The following is a 19,496-nucleotide window of genomic DNA, read 5'->3' on the forward strand; positions in this document are numbered from 1 at the left end:
AAAAGGTATAAGGGAACTCTCAGTACTATCTCTGCAACACTCCTGTAAACCTAAAATTATTTCAAAATAAAAATCTTAAAGACAAAACACAAGGCCAAAAATGCAAAAGCTACAATGAGGTAACACTACACTACTAGAAGAACTAAAATTATAATGACAATACCAAGTGCTGGCAAAGATATGAAATAGGAATCCACAGACATTGGTAGAAATGCAAAATTGTACAGGTAATTTGGAAAACAGTGTGGCAATTCCTCTAAAAGCTAAACATACACTTACCAGTCAACCCAGCAATTTCACTCTTAGGCATTTACCCATCCAAAATGAAAACATATGTCCACACAAAGTTGAATGCAAATGTTCATATAAGCATTATTCATGACAGCCACAAAATGGAAAACTCCCAGTGTTCCCTGAACTGGTGAATGCGATACAAAACAGAGTATCTGTACATACTCAGCAATAAAAAGGAATGAGCTATTGATAACAACAGGGATGAATTCTAATGCATTTTGCTAAGGAAGAGAAGCCAGACATGTAAGAGTACATCCCACATGACTGAATTTATATGAAATTCTAGAAAAGGCAAAATCTTTTGAAAACATCAGAAACAGGGTCAGTGGTTGCCTGGCCCTATGGTGGTCAGGGAGGGAGGGAGTGCCAGACAGCCAAGGGGCAAATAAGGGTACTTGTCAGGTGACTGAAACTTTTGAACTCCATTGTGACAATGGTTGGATTACTGTATACATTTACCAAATTCATCCAAGTGAACGATTAAAGTGGGTGAAGTTTATTGCATATAAACTATGCCTCAATAAACGCTCTTTAAACAAAGACACTGATGAGGGATAAAGTGAGGGCCATCAGCAGTGGCCTGGGGTGATCTGGAGGCCTCCCATGCAAGCAGAGGAACTGGAGCTCCTGAAGGCTTTCTCTGATCAAGTAAAAAGGGGCCCCTGACTGCTTCTGTCCACTCCTCTGAGCAACCCACCATCCAGGAACAATGCATGTCATTTCTGGCCATGCGTGCATCAGAAGAATTCACTGAAGTTGAAAACCCACCCTGACTTGCAGGCAAAAAAGACTAGAAATATGGAATTCAAAGGGGCAGTCCTTTGGCCCAGTATATTACAGGAAGAAATCCATCAACTCAAGCCTGTATCCAGGGAGATTTATACCACCCTTGGGATGAAAGATCAAGATCTGGCAGCCAAGAGGTTTTGGAAAGTCAGAATAGACACTGCAGAGAAAGTCACTAATTACATTTCACTAGACCACATTCATTCAGCTTCCCTTGGGAAATCAAGCAACTAAGATCCCCAATCTGCTTCTAGGGCCATAGAACAGAGAGGCAAATCTACATCCAGCCTCAAGTGGTCACAAGGGACCTGCCCTCTTAAAGAAAGCGAGGAAAGGGATAAGAGAGGACCCCTGAGGCAGAGACAACTCCACAACAGAACAGGAGAGAGGTAAAGACTCAAACAAATTGGTGCTTTGGAACCACCATTTTGGAAAACCTGGCTGCTTTGCAACGACCTGGAGAGCCCACAGTGGATGAGCAGAGTCCCGAAGCCTCGGCCTCAATACTTCTCACTTGTTTGTTAGCTTTGTTAATAAGATAAAAGAAGAAAGCGGCCCTCTAGAGAGACAAACCCTGCCTGACTCAGAAGAGCGCAGGGAGACTCAGCGACATGGTGTGTAGCAAGCACAAAGCTGGGGAGTGGCACACTGTAAGTCCTCTACGGCGCCAGCCACTAGATTACAAGACATGCAGCTGCCAACAACAAATGAATAGAGAGAAGCTTAAAGAAATTATGATCTATCTATACCCTGGCATACCATGCAACTATTTGTATGGCCTTAGTACCTCTAGATATGTACTAAGTTAGAAAGATATCCATGATACATTAAATGAAAAAAGGTGAAAAATTTTGCATATGGTATGAGCCCATTTCTTTTTTTTTTTTTTTTTTTTTTTTTTTTGAGACAGAGTCTCCCTCTGTCCCCAGGCTGGAGTGCAGTGGCACAATCTCAGCTCACTGCAACCTCTGCCTCCCAGGTTCAAGTGAGTCTCCTGCCTCAGCCTCCTGAGTAGCTGGGACTACAGGCGCACGCCACCATGCTCAGCTAATTTTTGTACTTTTAGTAGGGATGGGGTTTCACCATGTTGGCCAGGATAGTCTTTATCTCTGAACCTCGTGATCTGCCTGCTTCAGCCTCCCAAAGTGCTGGGAATACAGGCGTGAGCCATCACGCCCAGCCAAGCCCATTTCTTAATACAAGTTACATTCAGGTATACATGTGCAATACATGTACACATAAACACATTCATATATACATACACTTATTTAGGAAACAATCTAGAAGGGTACTCACCAAACTTCACAGCTCTTCCCAAGGTTGTAGTGGGGGAGAGAGGGAAACTCTATTTAAATTCCTGAGGTTGTTAAATATTTCAATGGGCATGTATTATGTTTGTGAATTTTTTTTTAATATAAAGAGGATGGCTGGGGAGGCCAAGGCAGGCAGATCACTTGAGGTCAGGAGTTCAAGACCAGCCTGTCCAATATGGCAAAAACCCATCTCTACTAAAAATACAAAAATCAGCTGGGCATGGTGATGTGTCCCTGTAATCCCAGCTACTCGGGAGGCTGAGGCATAAGAATCACTTGAACCTGGGAGGCAGAGGTTGCAGTGAGCTGAGATTGCAACACTGCACTCCAGCCTGGGTGACGGAGCGAGACTCCATCTCAAAAAAAAAAAAAAAAAAAAGAGGATGGCTTAATTTTACGTGGCAATATAACCAATGTTCCCTGGAAATCCAGCCATGGAAGTATCACTCAATCACTCAGTTATAATTATGTGTTAAGCCCAACTAACTCTAGACTCAACGCAAGAAGCTTGGGATACCAGGATAAGCCAAGGTCCAGGCCCTGCTCTTAGGAGCTTTACAGTCTAGGCCTGGAAGTAAACAAGAAAATTATGATGACCAGTAGGGACAGGACCCACAGAGAGTGCCCACAGGATATGACAGAAACACAGAAGAACACAGAGGGGCTAGCCAGAGAGATGAGGAGTGTGAGGATGAGAAGTTAGGCAGAAACCCTGGATGTCGGAAAGATGAGACGAGGACTTTAAGATAAGCGTGAACAGCATGGAAAGATCTAGAGGAAACCCGGGGCACACTGGGCAGCTATGGAATGCGGGAACTTTCTGTATTTCCCACTCGACTTTTCTGTAAATCTAAAATCCCGCCAAAAATAAAGTCTATTAGTTAAAGAAAGAATGGAAATGAAACGTTTTTTCAGACAAACAAAAGCTGAGAAAATTCACTGACAACAGTCTTGTACAAAACAAAAATTGTTAATGGAAGTTCTTGAAGCAAAAGGATACCTGATAGAAATGAGCATTTTACAAAAAGAAACAAAAAACATCAAAAATGGTAAGAAAAAAATGGCAAATATTTAAAAATCTTTTTCTTATTTGTAATTGCTTTAAGATAGTTGCTATATAAAGCAAACATAGTAAAAAGGTATTCTGAAATGTATGAATTGTGTAGAAGTAAAGTGTAGGAAAGTAACAGCGTGAAAGATGGAGGGGAAGAGGTGGAAGAACACCGTTGTGAGGCTCTTATGCAACATCTCCAACTCTACAGCATGGAAAGTGGTATCATTTTGAACATATGTCGTGATGAATAAAAGAAGTATACTGTAATCCCTAGAAAAATCCATAAAAATGTTTAAGAAGAGGTATTGTATAATGAGTAAGCCAACAGTGGAAAAAAACTGATATATTTAAGGCAGGAAAAACAGAAAACAAAAATAGTCAAATACAAAATAAATACCAAGATGGTAGATTTACACAAACCACATCAATAGTAACATCAAATGGAAATGATTTAAACATTCAAATTAAGAGGCAGAGATTGTACAACTGGATAAAAAAGCAAGACCTAATTATATGCCTTCTATAATAAACACACTTTAAAGACAGATAAGTAAAAAATAAAAGTATGGACAAAAATATACCACACAAACATTAATCAAAAGAAAGCTAGAGTGTATATATTAATATCAGACAAGGTAAGCTTCGGAAAAGGAGAATATCACTGGGGAAAAAAGGGACATTACACAGTGTTAATAAATCAGGCCAGGCACGGTGGCTCACGCCTGTAATCCCAGCTTTGGGAGGCCAAGGTGGGTGGATCACCTGAGGTCAGGAGTTCGAGACCAGCCTGGCCAACATGGTAAAACCCTGTCTCTACTAAAAATATGTAAATTAGCTGGGTATGGTGGTGGATGCCTGTAATCCCAGCTACTCGAAAGGCTGAGGCATGAGAATTGCTTGAACCCAGGAGGCAGAGGTTGCAGCCTGGGGAATAGAACAAGATACTGTCTCAAAAAAAAAAAGAAATCAATTTATTTAACAAACCAGAACAATACTAAATGTGTATGCACCCGACATCAAAACTTCAAAATACGTGAAATATGTAAAACTAAAATTAAAAGGAAACTTAGATAACTCCACAATTGTGGATGCAGGTAGCAACATTTCTCTTAGTAATTTACAGAACAAGTAAACAGAAAATAGATAAGCATGTATTACCCTTGACCTAATTTATAAGATATTTGTAAGATACTCTACCCAAAAAACATTGCAGTGCATTGCAACGCACATTCTTTTCAAGCAGACATGTAATAGTTTACTAAGATAGAACACATTCGGAGCCATAAAATAAATCTCAACAAATTTAAAAGAGAAAAAATACAAAGTATGTTCTCTGACCACAAACGAATTAAACTAGGAATCAATAACAGAAAGATATCTGCAAAATCCTCAAGTATCTGGAAATAACACACTTCTGAATAACTAAATGATCAAAGGAGAAATCATTAACATTAAAAATACTTGTGCTGAGAAATAACAAAAACATTATATATCAAAACTTGAGGTAACATAGTACTTAAGAGGAAATTGTACAATATAAAATGCAGATGTTACAAAAGAAAAACCAAAAAAACAAAAAACTGAGCTAAATATCCTTAAAGTAAGAAAAAGAACAGCAATTAAATCCCAAAAGTAAAAAAAAAAAAACCCCAAAGAAAAAATAATACAGATTACAGCAGATATTATTGAACTATTATAGAAAACAAACATACAACAGAAACAAAGCCAAAACTTGAGTCTTTGAAATAACTAATGAAATTCATAACCTTCTGGTAAGAATTATCTAGGGGGATAAAAAAAGAGAGAGAGGGCACAAACAACAAATAACAGGATGGAAATGGGACCACAACAGATCTCGCAGACAATTAAAAAAAAATTGTCATTTTCCAACCCAGAATGAAATAACAGATTTAAGCAATGATTATTTGTGAATCCTGAAATCATCAGAAGAAAGACTGGTGAGGAATTTTATAATGAAAGAATAAAACACCTGAGCCCACTGCTCAATATGAAATCTCTAAAGGTGTGACAACTAGACATTGTTTCCTGGTGTCTTGTAATAAGAGCTTCACAAAACAACATATGAAGTATTGCTTAAAAAAAAATTGAAGCAGAATATAATAAATTCTCCAAACGTAATTTTCAGTTTACAGAAAAGACAGGAAAAATGATACCATGAGAATCATGACCACCAAATACAGAATGTGGAAAATTCTCTAAGCTAATGACCGCTTCAACAAATAAATGATATGGAGAAAGATGAAACAGAGAACCATTCGAGATTAAAAAGAGTTTAAGATCAAAAGGAAAAAAACCTGTAAACAAAAAGAGACTTAAGAGACACATCTACCTAATGAAATCTATAGACCTTATTTGGATCATGACTCAAACATATCAACCATAAAAAGGTATTTTTTAGTCAGGAAAACTCGACATAGAGCGATAAACTAGAAAGCATTGTTGTTAATTTTGTTAAATGTGATAATGATAGTACAGTTAGATTTGTTCTAAGTCCTTAACTGGATAAAATATGATGTCTCAAATTTCCTTTAAAATACACAACCAAAAAAAGCACAAAACCTCTGCAGAGAAAATGATCAGACTGTATTGAGAAACTAAAGAAAATCTAAATAAATGAAAAGATAAACCATGTTTATAGATTGGAAGTCTACACATTGTAAAAAGGGCAATACTCTCCAAATTGACCTATAGATTCAATGCAAACCCAATCAAAATCCTAATAGACGTTCTGTTTTGTTTCATTTTGTTAGAATCTGGTGAGCTGGATTTTAAATTTACATGAGAATACAAAGTACCAAGAATAACTAGTCATGCCAAAGAAGCAAAACAAGATGGGAAGACTTGTTCTATCAAATATCAAGACTCATTATAAATCTATAGCAACCAAAAGAGTGTAGTATTGGCTGAGGGGACCACTGGAAAAGAGGGGAGAGTCCAAAGACTGTAAACAGAGGCTGGACTGTAACAGAGGTGGCACTCCAGAGCAGTGGGAAAAGAACATACTTTTGATAAATGACATTGTGACAATTAGGAAAATGAAGCTGGAGCCATTTTTCTTATGATAAAAATTAAGTTCAGGCAGATTACAGAACTATAGTATATCTATTTCACAGAAAAAAAATTAAGGCTTTAAAGCAATATAAAGAAATAGAGAAAAAAGCTTCCGAATGCACTATTAAGGAAAATGTCAATAAATTTAACTACATTAAAGTGAATACTTGTGTGCCTGGCACGGTGCTCACACCATTGAGGCCAGGACTTTGAAACCAGCCTAGGCAATATAGTGAGACCCTGTCTCTATGCAAAATAAAGTAGCTGGGCATGCTCCTGTAGTGGCAGCTACTCAGGAGGCTGAAGCAGGAGGATCTCTTGAGCCCAGGAGTTTGAGACTCCAGCTATGATTGCACCACTGCACTCTAGCTGGGTAACAGAACTTGTTACCTTGTTACCCAAAGTCTCAAAAAAAAAACAAAAAATAAAAATAAAAATAAAAAACCAACAGCTTCTGGTCACCAAAAGAACACCATAAAGAGAGTTTAAACACAAGCCACCAGTTGAAAGATGTTTATCATACATAATTAATAAAGGTTTGAAATCCAGAATATACACAGAACTCCTACAAATTGATAATAAAAAGACAAACAATCCATCTTCTCCCTACCAATTCAACCAAAGATTTGAACAGGCACTTCACAAAAAAGAAATACAGATGTTCAACAAACATATGAAAAAGTGTTTAAACTCACAGTAAAGAAAATGAAAATTCAAATCACAAAGTGATATCGTTATATACACTACCAAACTACCAGACTGGCTAAAATACAAAAATCTGACAATACCAATTGGCAGATAAAATGTAGGGCAAAGGTAAGGCCGAGCATAGTGGCTCACACCTGTAATCCCAGCACTTTGGGAAGCCGAGGCAGGTGGATCACCTGAAGTCAGGAGTTTGAGACCAGCCTGGCCAATATGGTGAAAACTGTCTCTAGTAAAAATACAAACCTTAGCCAGGCGTGGTAGTGTACACCTGTAGTCCCAGCTACTTGAGGCTGAGGCAGGAGAATTGCTTGAACCCAGGAGGCAGAGGTTGCAGTGAGCCAAGATCGCCAGGCTGAGCAATGGAACGAGATTCCGTCTCAAAAAAAAAGTAGGGCAAAGGTAGGAGTATAAACTGATACAACCACTTTGGAAAACTGGCATTATCTACTAAAGCAGAAGATAAGCATACACCATCACACAGTATTTCTTTCCTGGGTACATGTCCTACAGAAACGCATAATTGTGTGTCCCCAGATACATCTACAAGACTGTTCACAGCAAAACTCTTCTTTAACAATAGCAGATGGATAAATGTCAGTATATTCAAGAACACTATTAGAAAAAGAACAAATTCAAACTATTAATATATGCGAAATCCATAAAAGTAATGTATCCTGTATGATTTCACATATATAAAGTCCAGAAACAATAAAATTAAATTACATTATTTGGCGGTAGCTAGATGCCAAAACTAGAAAGACAAAAAAGAAAAAAGACACCATTCAGGGTATCATCATTCCCTAGCATAAAAGGAGAATAACAATGGACTCATCCTGCAACATTAAATGGATCCATCCATAACATCCTTGTGAGCTTTCTATGATTTAATAGATGAAAGGGCTTAGCCTATATTTGGCATAGAATGTAATTTTTGTTTTATCTTTTTCTTTTTTTTTATAGAATGTAATTTTTGTTTTGTTTTTTTTTTTTGAGACGGAGTCTCACTCTGTCACCCAGGCTGGAGTGCAGTGGCGTGATCTTGGCTCACTGCGAGCTCCGCCTCCCGGGTTCACGCCATTCTCCTGCCTCAGCCTCCCGAGTAGCTGGGACTATGGGTGCCCACCACCACACCCGGCTAATTTCTTGTATTTTTAGTAGAGACAGGGTTTCACCGTGTTAGCCAGGATGGTCTCGATCTCCTGACCTCGTGATCCGCCCACCTTGGCCTCCCAAAGTGCTGGGATTACAGGCGTGAGCTACCGCGCCCAGCCAGAATGTAATTTTTAAAAGCAAGAGCCAATGAAGGTAAGGAAAGAGGCTATGTGAGTACCATCAAGTCTTGGCAGGTGGTGTATTAGGGACTACATGGGGAAGGAAGTAGGGAAGCTCAGAGGATAGTTTAGAACAAGACAAGTCAGGGTTGCAAGTGGGGTGAATATGCACCTGTAACAGGAGAGGAGACACAGATGACAGAAGGTAAACCTGAGGGGGGCGAGGGATCAGGGACGGAGGGCCCATCAAAGGGCAGAACAGGAGGAGAGAGACTGTCTGCTGAGAAAGGAGGGGAGAATGCTTTCAGATTCACAGAAGTTTGGGTAGCACGTAAATGTAAAGGGAAGCCTTAATTTCTGCTTTCTTCAGGATATTAAGAATCAAGGTCATCTACTGAGCCAAGGTGGGCCTGGAGTCAAACCCTGCCAACACCGCACACGGTGACAATGGAGCATGGCATGACACATTGCCACCGAAGTTCCTGATACACAGCGCAGTCAAAATACAAAGCGGGCAGACAATGCTTCCAACTGATGCTTCTTGGTGCTTCTCAATTAAGGAATGCATGATTTTTCTGAGTACTGCATATGTGAAAGAAACCCAGTTAGCAATCCTAATCACTTAAACACCATGAAATTCATCACCATTTCCTTCCTGGCTTACCAGGTGGTCAGCAAAACAATAACAAAAATAATGAAAAAGCCTAATAAGATGGTACCATTCAGACAGAAGCCCAGCATCCTGGTGACAATCTGTATCCAACCTACCTCATCATCCATGAAGTCTCCTCAAAGCTGTCACAGAGAAGTGGCCCCAGGTGTCAGCTTAAAGCACACAACACAGAGTTGTCAACATGCACAGGCCTGGTTGGGCTTACCGGTTGAAGGTGTTCTCGCTGAAAGCATACTTCTCCAGGCGAGTGAGTGGAGGCAGGTTATCCTGGCCTGGAATGTCCAAGAAGGCCGTTACTCTCATGTTGTCGCAATCTGTACCATAGTCTTCAAATCCATCTAAAAAGGAAGAGTGGAGGGGGGGAACCCACGCTCAAAAGTGTGCATCAACTGTGACAAGTCACACTTGGGCAAAGACATGGCCTTGTGGCATGTGTTCTACCTTCACAGCTGAAGTCTCTAAGAATCGCAACGTTGAGAATTCACCCAAAATGAAATGGTCAGCTGAAGAACCCCAAAAGAAAATAATAGGTACCAGAGTAACAAAGAAGAGCCGGACGCCTTTCTTTTAGTGCAGTCTGTCTAATGCATGAGTGAAAGGAACCAATCCTCTACTGGAGAACTCAGCAAGTGAGCAGATGTTCACCTCTAAGAAAGCCCTGCTGTTTAAGAAGCCCTGCTCACCACGCAGGGCTGTGCAAACAGGTTAAAGCAGTTGAAGGAAAAACAAATCAGCTTGGCCTTACTTGTTAGCAAGACTCTGACAGAAAGTCCACCCCACATCCGGTCTGTTCTAAACACACTCATGTAGCGTCAAAGATGCCATGACATACATTCCTATCCATCCATATCTGTGGCCCCACAACACCCAACCACACCTCTCCACACAGGTATCCAACAAGTTCCTCCAACTCATTCTGGCCAAAAATGAGCCAATTATCATCCTTCCTCTTCCTCTTTTTTTCTTTTTTTTTTTTTTTTTTTTTTTTTCTGAGACGGAGTCTCACTTTGCTGCGCATGCTGGAGTGCAGTGGCCCAATCTCAGCTCACTGCAACCTCCGCCTCCCTGGTTCAAGTGATTCTCCTGCCTGAGCCTCCTTGAGTAGCTGGGATTACAGGCATGCGCCATCACACCCAGCTAATTTTTTGTATTTTTAGTAGAGACAGGATTTCATCACGTTGGCCAGGCTGGTCTTGAACTCCAGACCTCAGGTGATCCACCTGCCTCGGCCTCCCAAAGTACTGGGATTACAGGCATGAGCCACCATGCCTAGCCCCTCTTCCTCTTTAAACCTGCTCTTTTCCCTCCTGTGCAGTGGGTATCTGAATTCATGGGCTCTGGAGCCAAACACACCTGGAATGGGATGAATCCCACAACTACCACTCACTGCTGTGTGGCCAGAGTTCGTCACGTCACCTGTCCACACTTCCGTGTTCTCATCTTGAGGGTGGGATGAGACCTCTTCCTTGTGCCATCAGGATGCTGGAGTAAGTGGGACCATGCATGGGAAGACCTGCAGGATCTGGCTGACCTTGACATTGTTCACCTCCCTTTACTTACTCCCACGTTTCACATCCCCCACAGTGTTCAGAAGATGCTGTTCCCTATCTACTCTCTCCCATTTAGACTTAAGGTCTCAGCTAGGGTGCAGCCTCTTTAGAATGGCTTGCCTTCCCACTCTCCTCACACCTCAAGTGCCCCTGGTGATGGCAACCTGAGCCAGCCTCCTGCAACAGGAAGTTCACCGTGTATCTGCAGGAAGTCCTTACACAATAAACGCTCCTGAGGGCAGAACTATGTCCAGTTACTGTTGGATTCTCCAAGCCTAGCACATAGGCTTGGTAAAATGCATAGTCTTAAAGTGAATGTACTCATTATGTGTTTAATGAGCACCTACTATGTGCCCCTGGAACATTATTAAACACACAATGAGTAAATTTACTCTAAGACTATGCATTTTACCAAGTATGCTCTCCAACAAAACACCAACCACTGAATTAACTTAATCTTTCCATCCACTCTATAAAACACACTGACTAATCCCAGGGCAATGAACACTCATAGCAAAGAGGCTACTCTCTAGGAATAACAGTGATAAGGGGAGTTGTTGGGATGATGATAATAATAAAAATAATGGCTACATTTTTCGAGCTCTTATAATAGGCCAGGGACAGGGAAGTAGCTTTCACATGTGGTTCAATTCCCACACCAACTCAACCAAGTAAGATTTTTATCCTTGTTTTACCGATGAGCAAACCAATACCTAAAGAAGTTAGGCAACTTTCCCTTGGTCACTCACCCAGTTTGCCCTAACCAGAAGGAGGCTCATGCGCAGCTATTCCCAACAGGAGTTACCTGCTTACTAACAGTCAGGTCCTGTGCTGTTATTTCTGAACGTTAGTTTGAATTCTTCAGAAAGATTCAATAAAAATGAGTTATTAAAATATAGCTGTCAAATTAGGAGTAGATAAAACAAGTGGAAAATACTGTAAACACACTGTAAAAAATGACAAGGGCTTACATTTGCATTGCCTGACATACAAGTCTTCTCACTCCACAGAAGACACTGAACCTGGAAATGTAGACGAGGCCTTACGGGTGTGATCTATGGATGAAGGGAAAGGGTCCATGTGCCAAGCAAGGCAAGGCCTTGGCTCAGATCACACGGTCAGCCTATGAATATCCATTCTTTGATTAAAATTAGAAGTTTTAGAAACGTAGCCATCTTGGCCAGGTGCGGTGGCTCACACCTGCAATCCCAGCACTTTGGGAGGCTGAGGTGGGTGGATCTCTTAAGGCCAGGAGTTCAAGACCAGCCTGGCCAACATGGTGAAATCCCGTCTCTACTAAAATACAAAAATTACCCAGGCGTGGTGGTACATGCCTGCAATCCCAGCTACTCCAGAGGCTGAGGCTGAGAATAGCTTGAACCTGGGAGGTGGAGGTTGCAGTGAGGCGAGATCACGCCACTGTACTCCAGCCTGGGCAACAGAGCAAGACTTCATCTCAAAAAGAAAAAAAAAAGAAAATAACCATCTTTTTTTAAGAATCCCTGATATGATCGACTTTTTCTATTAAGCAGTCATCTTCTCCTCCCATTCCTGCTAGAAAAGAGGCCATCACTGAAAGGATAAGGCAGGCAGGGAACTACCTGGAGTTGAGAGCTAATTATCAAGAGGACTCTTGCTATTTCGAAGACAGCCTGGCAGAGTTTGTGCCCAGTAAAGAGAAACACACCTGGCAGAGCCCTCCCTTCTCCCACTCCCCCACCTAGCCTTTCCATTGCTAACCTAGGAAAATAAAGATAAAGAAACAGGCTGCTGAGGACTTCCCTGAGGCTAATTTTGGCAAAATAACAGCCTCAATAGTTAGTTCCAGAAAGATTAATCGGCACCTGCTCTAGAGGTGGAAATGCATCCCTCCTACCCCTCGCCCTGAAAACTAGACAGTTGGTGATGGCACTGATGTGAAAAAGTAGAGGAGTCCTACCAGGCAGGTAGAAAACCCAAAGTCAATGCAGGCAGTAAAGGAAAAGAGTTCAATCTAGGGATGACAAGTTTGTGCCTAGGTACTTACTTTTCTTTGAACGTGAACCACATTTTTCCTCAACTAATTATTTTAGGCTAATAATATGAGCTTATTAAAAATTTACACTGTATAACAGCTACTCAGAGAATTTTAATAAAGAATTACACAGTTACAGAAAAATATGTATGACATAATCAAATATGCCATTTCTCTGCACCATAGCTGCCTTGGATGAACAGGTCCACACTGAGTCACAGCCAAGCCCAATGACCAGAGTCACTGCATACGAGCTATTCTCAATGCACTTCAGAGTCCAGAAAGAACAGGCAGCCTCGATCCCACAGAGAGTTATATAGCATTTGCAGGCCCAGGCTGGAATGGACTTGAAAACATTAAGTTTAAAGCAGTAGTTCCCAAGCTTTGGGGTAACAGACAGTTTTGGAACCTGAAGATATCTACAGTCATATACATTCAATACTTTTCATACAGGATCAGGGGTTTCAAAAGATCTTCTGAGGACCACTGTGTACTTTATGGGTTAAGAACATGGTGTTTTAAAATAACAGAAAATACCCAGACACTCTTCAAAAAACTGTGTTTAGTCAGACAACTAACGAACTTAGCAATTAGCTCCACCAAAGAATAGATGTTACTGGAGAATATTAATGATCCTACCACATTAACTATATAAAACTACACTATCAACAAGGAAATAAAAGCTATGTATAAGCCATAAAATAATGAATAATAATTTACTCTTCTTGGTTACCCCTATAAACCAGAAACTGTGCTAAGAGCTTTCTGTGTAGTAGCAGTAGTTTGTTAAATCTTGATAAAAAACCATATTAATCCCATTAAAAAAATAAAAAACAGACCAGGTAAAGTGGCTCACGCCTGTAATCCCAGCACTCTGGGAGGCTGAGGTGGGAGGATCGCTTGGGCCCAGAAGCTGGGGATCAGCCTGGGGAAGAAAGTGAGACTTTGCCTCTAAGAAAAATATAAAAACTCAGTGGTTGTGATGGTATGTGCCCGTGGTCCCAACTACTCAGGAGGCTGAGAAGGGAGGATCATTTGAGCCCAAGAGGTCGAGGCTGCAGTGAACTATGATCACAGCACGGCATTCCAGCCTGGACGACAGAGACCCTGTCTCAAAAAAAATTAGAAAACAAAAAAGCAGCTCAGAGAAGTTAAGAAAATTGCTACTCATAGAGTGGCAGAGTCAGAATTATTACTATCATTAAATCATTAGCCGATTCTATTACTAATATTGCTTATGTTTGTATCTCCAGAGTTCAGGGCAACCACAGACACTAGAGAGTGTGGGGAAGGGCAAAGAGGAGGAATCCCAGAAAGGAAAGAGTCAAACAGGGGAAGCCTCTGTATTAAACTCTGCCCAAACCCTGGCTTGAGCCCTAAACCAAGCATTCGTGTGACAAATTTCAATCAGTACAGCTAAGGCTAAAAGAATTGAACCAAGATTTGGAATATTATCCACTCTAGGGGTGATGAGTTAACAGTCTGACCCCAGTCAATTTAAGTGCCTAGTAAAATAAAACAAAAGAAACAGAATCAATACTCTTTGGAGGCATATAGCAGAATCCAGAGGTTCTACAACATGTAACATTCACAATATCCAGGTTATACTCCAAAATTACTCAACATATGAAGAAAATGAGAAAACCTGAACTAGCTGAAAGAAAAAAAAAATCAAAACAGAGTGACTCTGAGAGGACTCAAATGCTGGAATTACAGACAAGGACTTTAAAGCAACTATTACAATAATGCTTATGGATGGAAAGGAAAATATGCCATGAATGAGAAGGAGCCTCAGCAAAGAAACATTAATATAAAAAGGCACCAGATAAAAATTTGAGAACTAAAACAATTATCTGAAATTGAAAAATTCACTGAGTGAGTGGACTTAATAGAAGAATGAAGATGACAAAATAATGACCAAAAATTCCACAAATTTGATGAAAGACGTAAATTTCCAGAATCAAGGATCTTAGTGAATGCCAAGAGGATAAATACATAGAAAATTGCATCTAGGTACATTAGAGTCAAACTGCTAGTAACCAAACATGATCATCCGGACAGCAGCAGAGAAAACAAGTATCATACACATGGAGTCATGGCTTGAGTGACCACTGACTCTTGACCAGAAACAGTAGAGGTAGAAGACAGTGAAACCACATCTTTTTTTTTTTTTTTTTTTTTTTTTTTTTTGAGACAGAGTCTCGCTCTTTCGCCCAGGCTGGAGTGCAGTGGCACGATCTCGGCTCACTGCAAGCTCCGCCTCCCGGGTTCACGCCATTCTCCTGCCTCAGCCTCCCGAGTAGCTGGGACTACAGGCGCCTGCCACCACACCCGGCTAATTTTTTTGCATTTTTAGTAGAGACGAAACCACATCTTTAAAGGACTGAGAGACAAAACTACCAATCTAGAACTTGCCATCCAGTAAAAATATCCTCCAGGAATCTGACATGGTCCAATTAAAAAAAAATGCTAAAAATGTGTTTCTAACACACCCTTTTTACACAGCCAGCCAACGTGGACTACAAGAAATATTAAAAGATGTTCTGTAGACTGAAGTGGAATACCATTTGGAAACCTGTATCTTCCAAAAGGAATCAAGAGCATTAGAAACAGTAAATATTTAAAAACTATTATTCTTCTTAACTTAAAAATGCATACGATAGTTTAAAGCAAAAATTAAAACCTTGTGCTGTGGAATTTATAACATATATAGAGGTTCTATATATTTTAAACTATAACATAAAGCAGGAGCACTAAATGGAACTATGCAGTTGTCAGGCTTCAACATTTTACATAAAGTGGTACAATATTAACTCTAAGTAGACTGTTTCTTTCTTTCTGTTTTTTGTTTATTTTTGTAGAGACAGGGTCTTGCTATGTTGCCCAGGCTACATTTGAACTCCTGAGATCCTCCTGCTTCAGCCTCCCAAGTAGCTAGGACTACAGGCGCACACCACCAGACCTGGTTTCTCTTTTTTTTTTTTTTTTGAGACAGAGTTTTGCTCTTGTTGCTCAGGCTGGAGTGCAATGGTGTGATCTCGGCTCACCGCAACCTCCACCTCGCGGGTTCAAGAGATTGTCCTGCTTCAGCCTCCCGAGTAGCTGAGATTACAGGTATGCACCACCATGCCCGGCTAATTTTGTATTTTTAGTAGAGATGGGGTTTCTCCATGTTGGTCAGGTTGGTCTCGAACTCCCAGCCTCAGGTGATCCACCCACCTCAGCCTCCCAAAGTGCTGGGATTACAGGCATGAGCCACCGCGCCCAGCCCAGACCTGGCTTCTAAGTAGACTGTTTCTATCTGTAGAGCTAGACCTGGAGGTCCTTTAAACACTGGGACCATGTGATATAATGCCTGGCACATAGTACAGACACTTAATAAACACTGGTGTCTATAGAAATCACTCTACCAAGACTTTGATTACCAGGATTCAATTCATGAAAGCCTATCAGCCCCTGAGAAAGCTGAGAAAATCCAGCTTTCACAAAACCAAACCTGAGATGCAGCACCTAGCCTAAAACCACCTGTAGGTGTACCCACAATGTGAGTAGAAGGCAGCCAAAGACATTAACTAATTTGCTTCTGCTTACAAAATGAGGTATCTCAGTCTCAAATAAAAAAAAGGTCAAAAACGTAACTGTTCAAGTAAAATTAATGAATTTGCACAGTCAATATAATGTACACGAATTAATCAAAAGTATTCAATCATCTTATTAATGAATTTAGTAGAACAAATTTTGGTAATTCATGTTAAGTATATAAGGAAGGGCAGAGAGAAGAAAGATGTTTAAAATTCATCAGAAATAATAAGTCTAAATAACAGGGATTTCTGTTTTAAGCAATGGAATTACAATTTTAGTCCTATAAAGAACAAAGAACCAGGCTGTCTAGCTGCTACCACCCTGGGAGAGTTCTGCATTAATAGGCCATTGGTGGCCAATCACAGCCAACGAGATCCCGCCTCCATTCTCTCACTGGTTGTTTCTATACTATCAGGCACAGCTTTGAGCCCAGCCAGCCATGCTGCAAGTGCACAGCCTGGTCACCTGGCCACAGAGTGCAGACAGCTTGAGACAGCATATCTTCAAGTGTGACACACTGAATGTCATTAAATCACACAGTGGGACAGTTATTCTCTTCTTCATTTTCCAATTAAATCAAGGAAATTCCTTTTGTCCAGGCATGTCTTGAACACTTCCCTAAGACTGGTAATCTTCCTTTTAATACAAAGCAGATCTCAGCTCAGAATCTTTTGCAGGCACTGTGTCTATATATATAGAATTTAATGTTATTTTATTTCTGTTTTATATTTTGGTTAAGTTTCATTTAGAGCAACTGATGAAAGTTTTCTAAAATGTGTTTAAATAAAAGAAGTTATTTGATATGAAGAAAAATCCAGGTGGTATTATTAAAATAAAAATAGAAAAAAGTGGCACACAAATGACTGATGTCTAAAAAATACTGGATTAGCAAAATCCAAGGAAAATATTCCTACTAATACCATCATATTCATATGTAAAGAATAGTACTTTTCATTCCAAGTACTGACAATCATTTCTTTCCCCACATATGCAAATATTTTCCCTGGTGTGGATCAACAGTCTAGACTTCCTCAAAATTAGGAAATCCTACTTGAGTCCAAATTAATAAGATTATCAGTAAGATTATTACTATTTGCCTGTGAATGGTGTATTTTTTTTTTTTAAGTTATCCTTCAATGCACCAGGGCTTCCTAAAATATACATGGAAGCAAGATTTGGCTCTCCTTTCCTCAAAGTGAATGAAAATGCCAGCATTCGCTTCAATGTCAATTGTGAAGGCATTCTAACCAGGTAACGTGATGAATAACCTTTTCCCATGACGTTTTTATGTTTTTTTTCTTTATTAAATCTTAAAAGACAAACTAAATCAATCAACAACTGATGAACTATATAAAGATAACAGAGCAGGATTCCTCAACCTCAGCACTATTGACATTCCGGGCCAGATTATACTTTGTTTTGCAGGCTGTGTACTGTGGAAAGTTTAGCAACATGCCTGGCCTCTACCCACTACTTGCCAGAGCACTCCCTCCCCAGGTTGTGATGATCAAAACCATCTCCAGCCATCGTCTGATGTCCCCTGGGGGTGGGGGGAAGCAAGGCAAAAATCACCCCAGTTAAGAAACACTGTAAAAGAGAAAGACTGGCCCGGCAGTGTTACTTGCGGGTTGTCCGGTCAGTGGAAAAGATCTGGCCCACCCTTACTTCTTCGCCTTATCTCCCACTTCTCTCCTTCTCTGCCTCCAGCCACAGGCCTTGTGGCTATTTCCCAGATGCTCAGTCCCTCGGCAGAGGGCCTTTTCACTGGCTGATCCCTCTACAAAGAATTCCTTCTCCTCTTAAAAATCTTTGCTCATTCATCATCCTCTCAATGAGGTCTTCCCTGACCACCTTATTTTAAAATTCCAAGTCCCCCATCTATAGCCTCCTTATCCTGATCTACTTTCCTGTTTTTCCAGAGAACCCCCTGCCTTTGAACACACAAAATATTTACTTCCTGGGTTTACTGCTTGTCAGCTGTGTCCACTCCTTCCACTCCTACCCTTAGGGTAAGAATCTTTGATTGACTCATTGATATGTCTAGGCCACCTCAAGCATTCAATAAAAGTTGCTGAATGAAAGAATGCATGCATGGTAAAGATCCACCAAGCTAGTTTGCTGTGTCCCTTAACAATGAGATTAGCACATAAAATGATCCTTTCTCTCAAAAAGAGTGTTCTAGAGGCCAGTGTGGTGGCTCATGCCTATAATCTCAGCACTTTAGAAGGCCAAGGTAGAAGGATGCTTGAGACCAGCCTGGACGATGTAAGAAGATACCATCTCAATAAAAAGTAGAAAAAATTAGCAGGGCATGTTGGTGTGCACTTGTAGTCTCAGCTAGCGGGGAGGCTAAGATTGGAGGATCACCTGAGCCTGGAAGGTCAAGGCTGCAGTGAGCTATGACTGTGCCACTGCACTCCAGCCTTGGAGATAGGGTAAGACCCTCTCTCAAAAAAATAATAATTTTCTAGAATTTACATTTCTAAGGACAGGTACGGTGGCTCACACCTGTAATCCCAGCACTTTGGTAGGCCGAGGCAGGTGGATTACTTGAGGTCAGGAGTTCAAGACCAGCGTGGCCAACATGGTGAAACCTCGTCTCTACTAAAAATGCAAATTAGCCAGATATGGTGGTACACGCTTATAATGCCAGCTACTCAGGAGGCTGAGGCAGGAGAATTGCTTGAACCAAGATCATGCCACTGCACTCCAGCCTGGGCAACAGAACAAGATTCTCTCAAAAAAAAAAAAAAAAGAATTAACATTTCTAGCCATTGCTAAGTTGGCATGTTGTCTGGCAAATGCTGATAGAAACAAGGGGCTACGGTCTACAAGGCAATATTACAAACAATTACTCTGGGACCCAACAAGTCCAGACCACACATAAAGATCAGGAATCTTAAGCTTTCAAGTTAGAAATGAAATATGAAGTAGCACATAAATAATTCCTAGTTCAAATTTCACTTTTGTTTACATTTGAAAAACAAAAAAGCTACTAACTCCATTTATGAAAGCTTCGCATGATGCAGAAAAACAAAGCTTTCTGAACAAAACAGTTTCTAATAATAACTTCAAGTTGTCTTGGCCCAGTGTAAAATATGAAATAAACCAGTATTGATCATGTTTTGACTTCATTTGTCATCTACACTATAATAAGCTTTTAAGCAGCAGCTGTTTTC

General features: G+C 40.5%; 1 protein-coding gene across 11 annotated transcripts in view; it reads right to left on the reverse strand.

Moving 5' to 3' along the window:
- LOC100612020 (serine/threonine-protein phosphatase 4 regulatory subunit 1) overlaps window positions 1-19,496 on the reverse strand; it is an 80,568-nt gene that overhangs the window by 49,550 nt on the left and 11,522 nt on the right. For 8 of the 11 annotated variants that reach the window (XR_010154135.1, XR_010154136.1, XR_010154138.1 and 5 more), the window contains exon 3: window positions 9,377-9,509. The exons of the other annotated variants lie outside the window; for them this stretch is intronic. Coding sequence is in view for 3 of the 8 variants with exons in the window: in XM_009437465.5 (XP_009435740.2) it covers window positions 9,377-9,509 (133 nt within the window). In the remaining 5 variants the exon portion in view is untranslated. The remainder of the gene's footprint in view (window positions 1-9,376; window positions 9,510-19,496) is intronic. 11 annotated transcript variants of the gene reach the window in all.

Source organism: Pan troglodytes, chromosome 21 (assembly GCF_028858775.2).
Source record: "Pan troglodytes isolate AG18354 chromosome 21, NHGRI_mPanTro3-v2.0_pri, whole genome shotgun sequence".
Lineage (NCBI taxonomy): Eukaryota > Metazoa > Chordata > Mammalia > Primates > Hominidae > Pan > Pan troglodytes.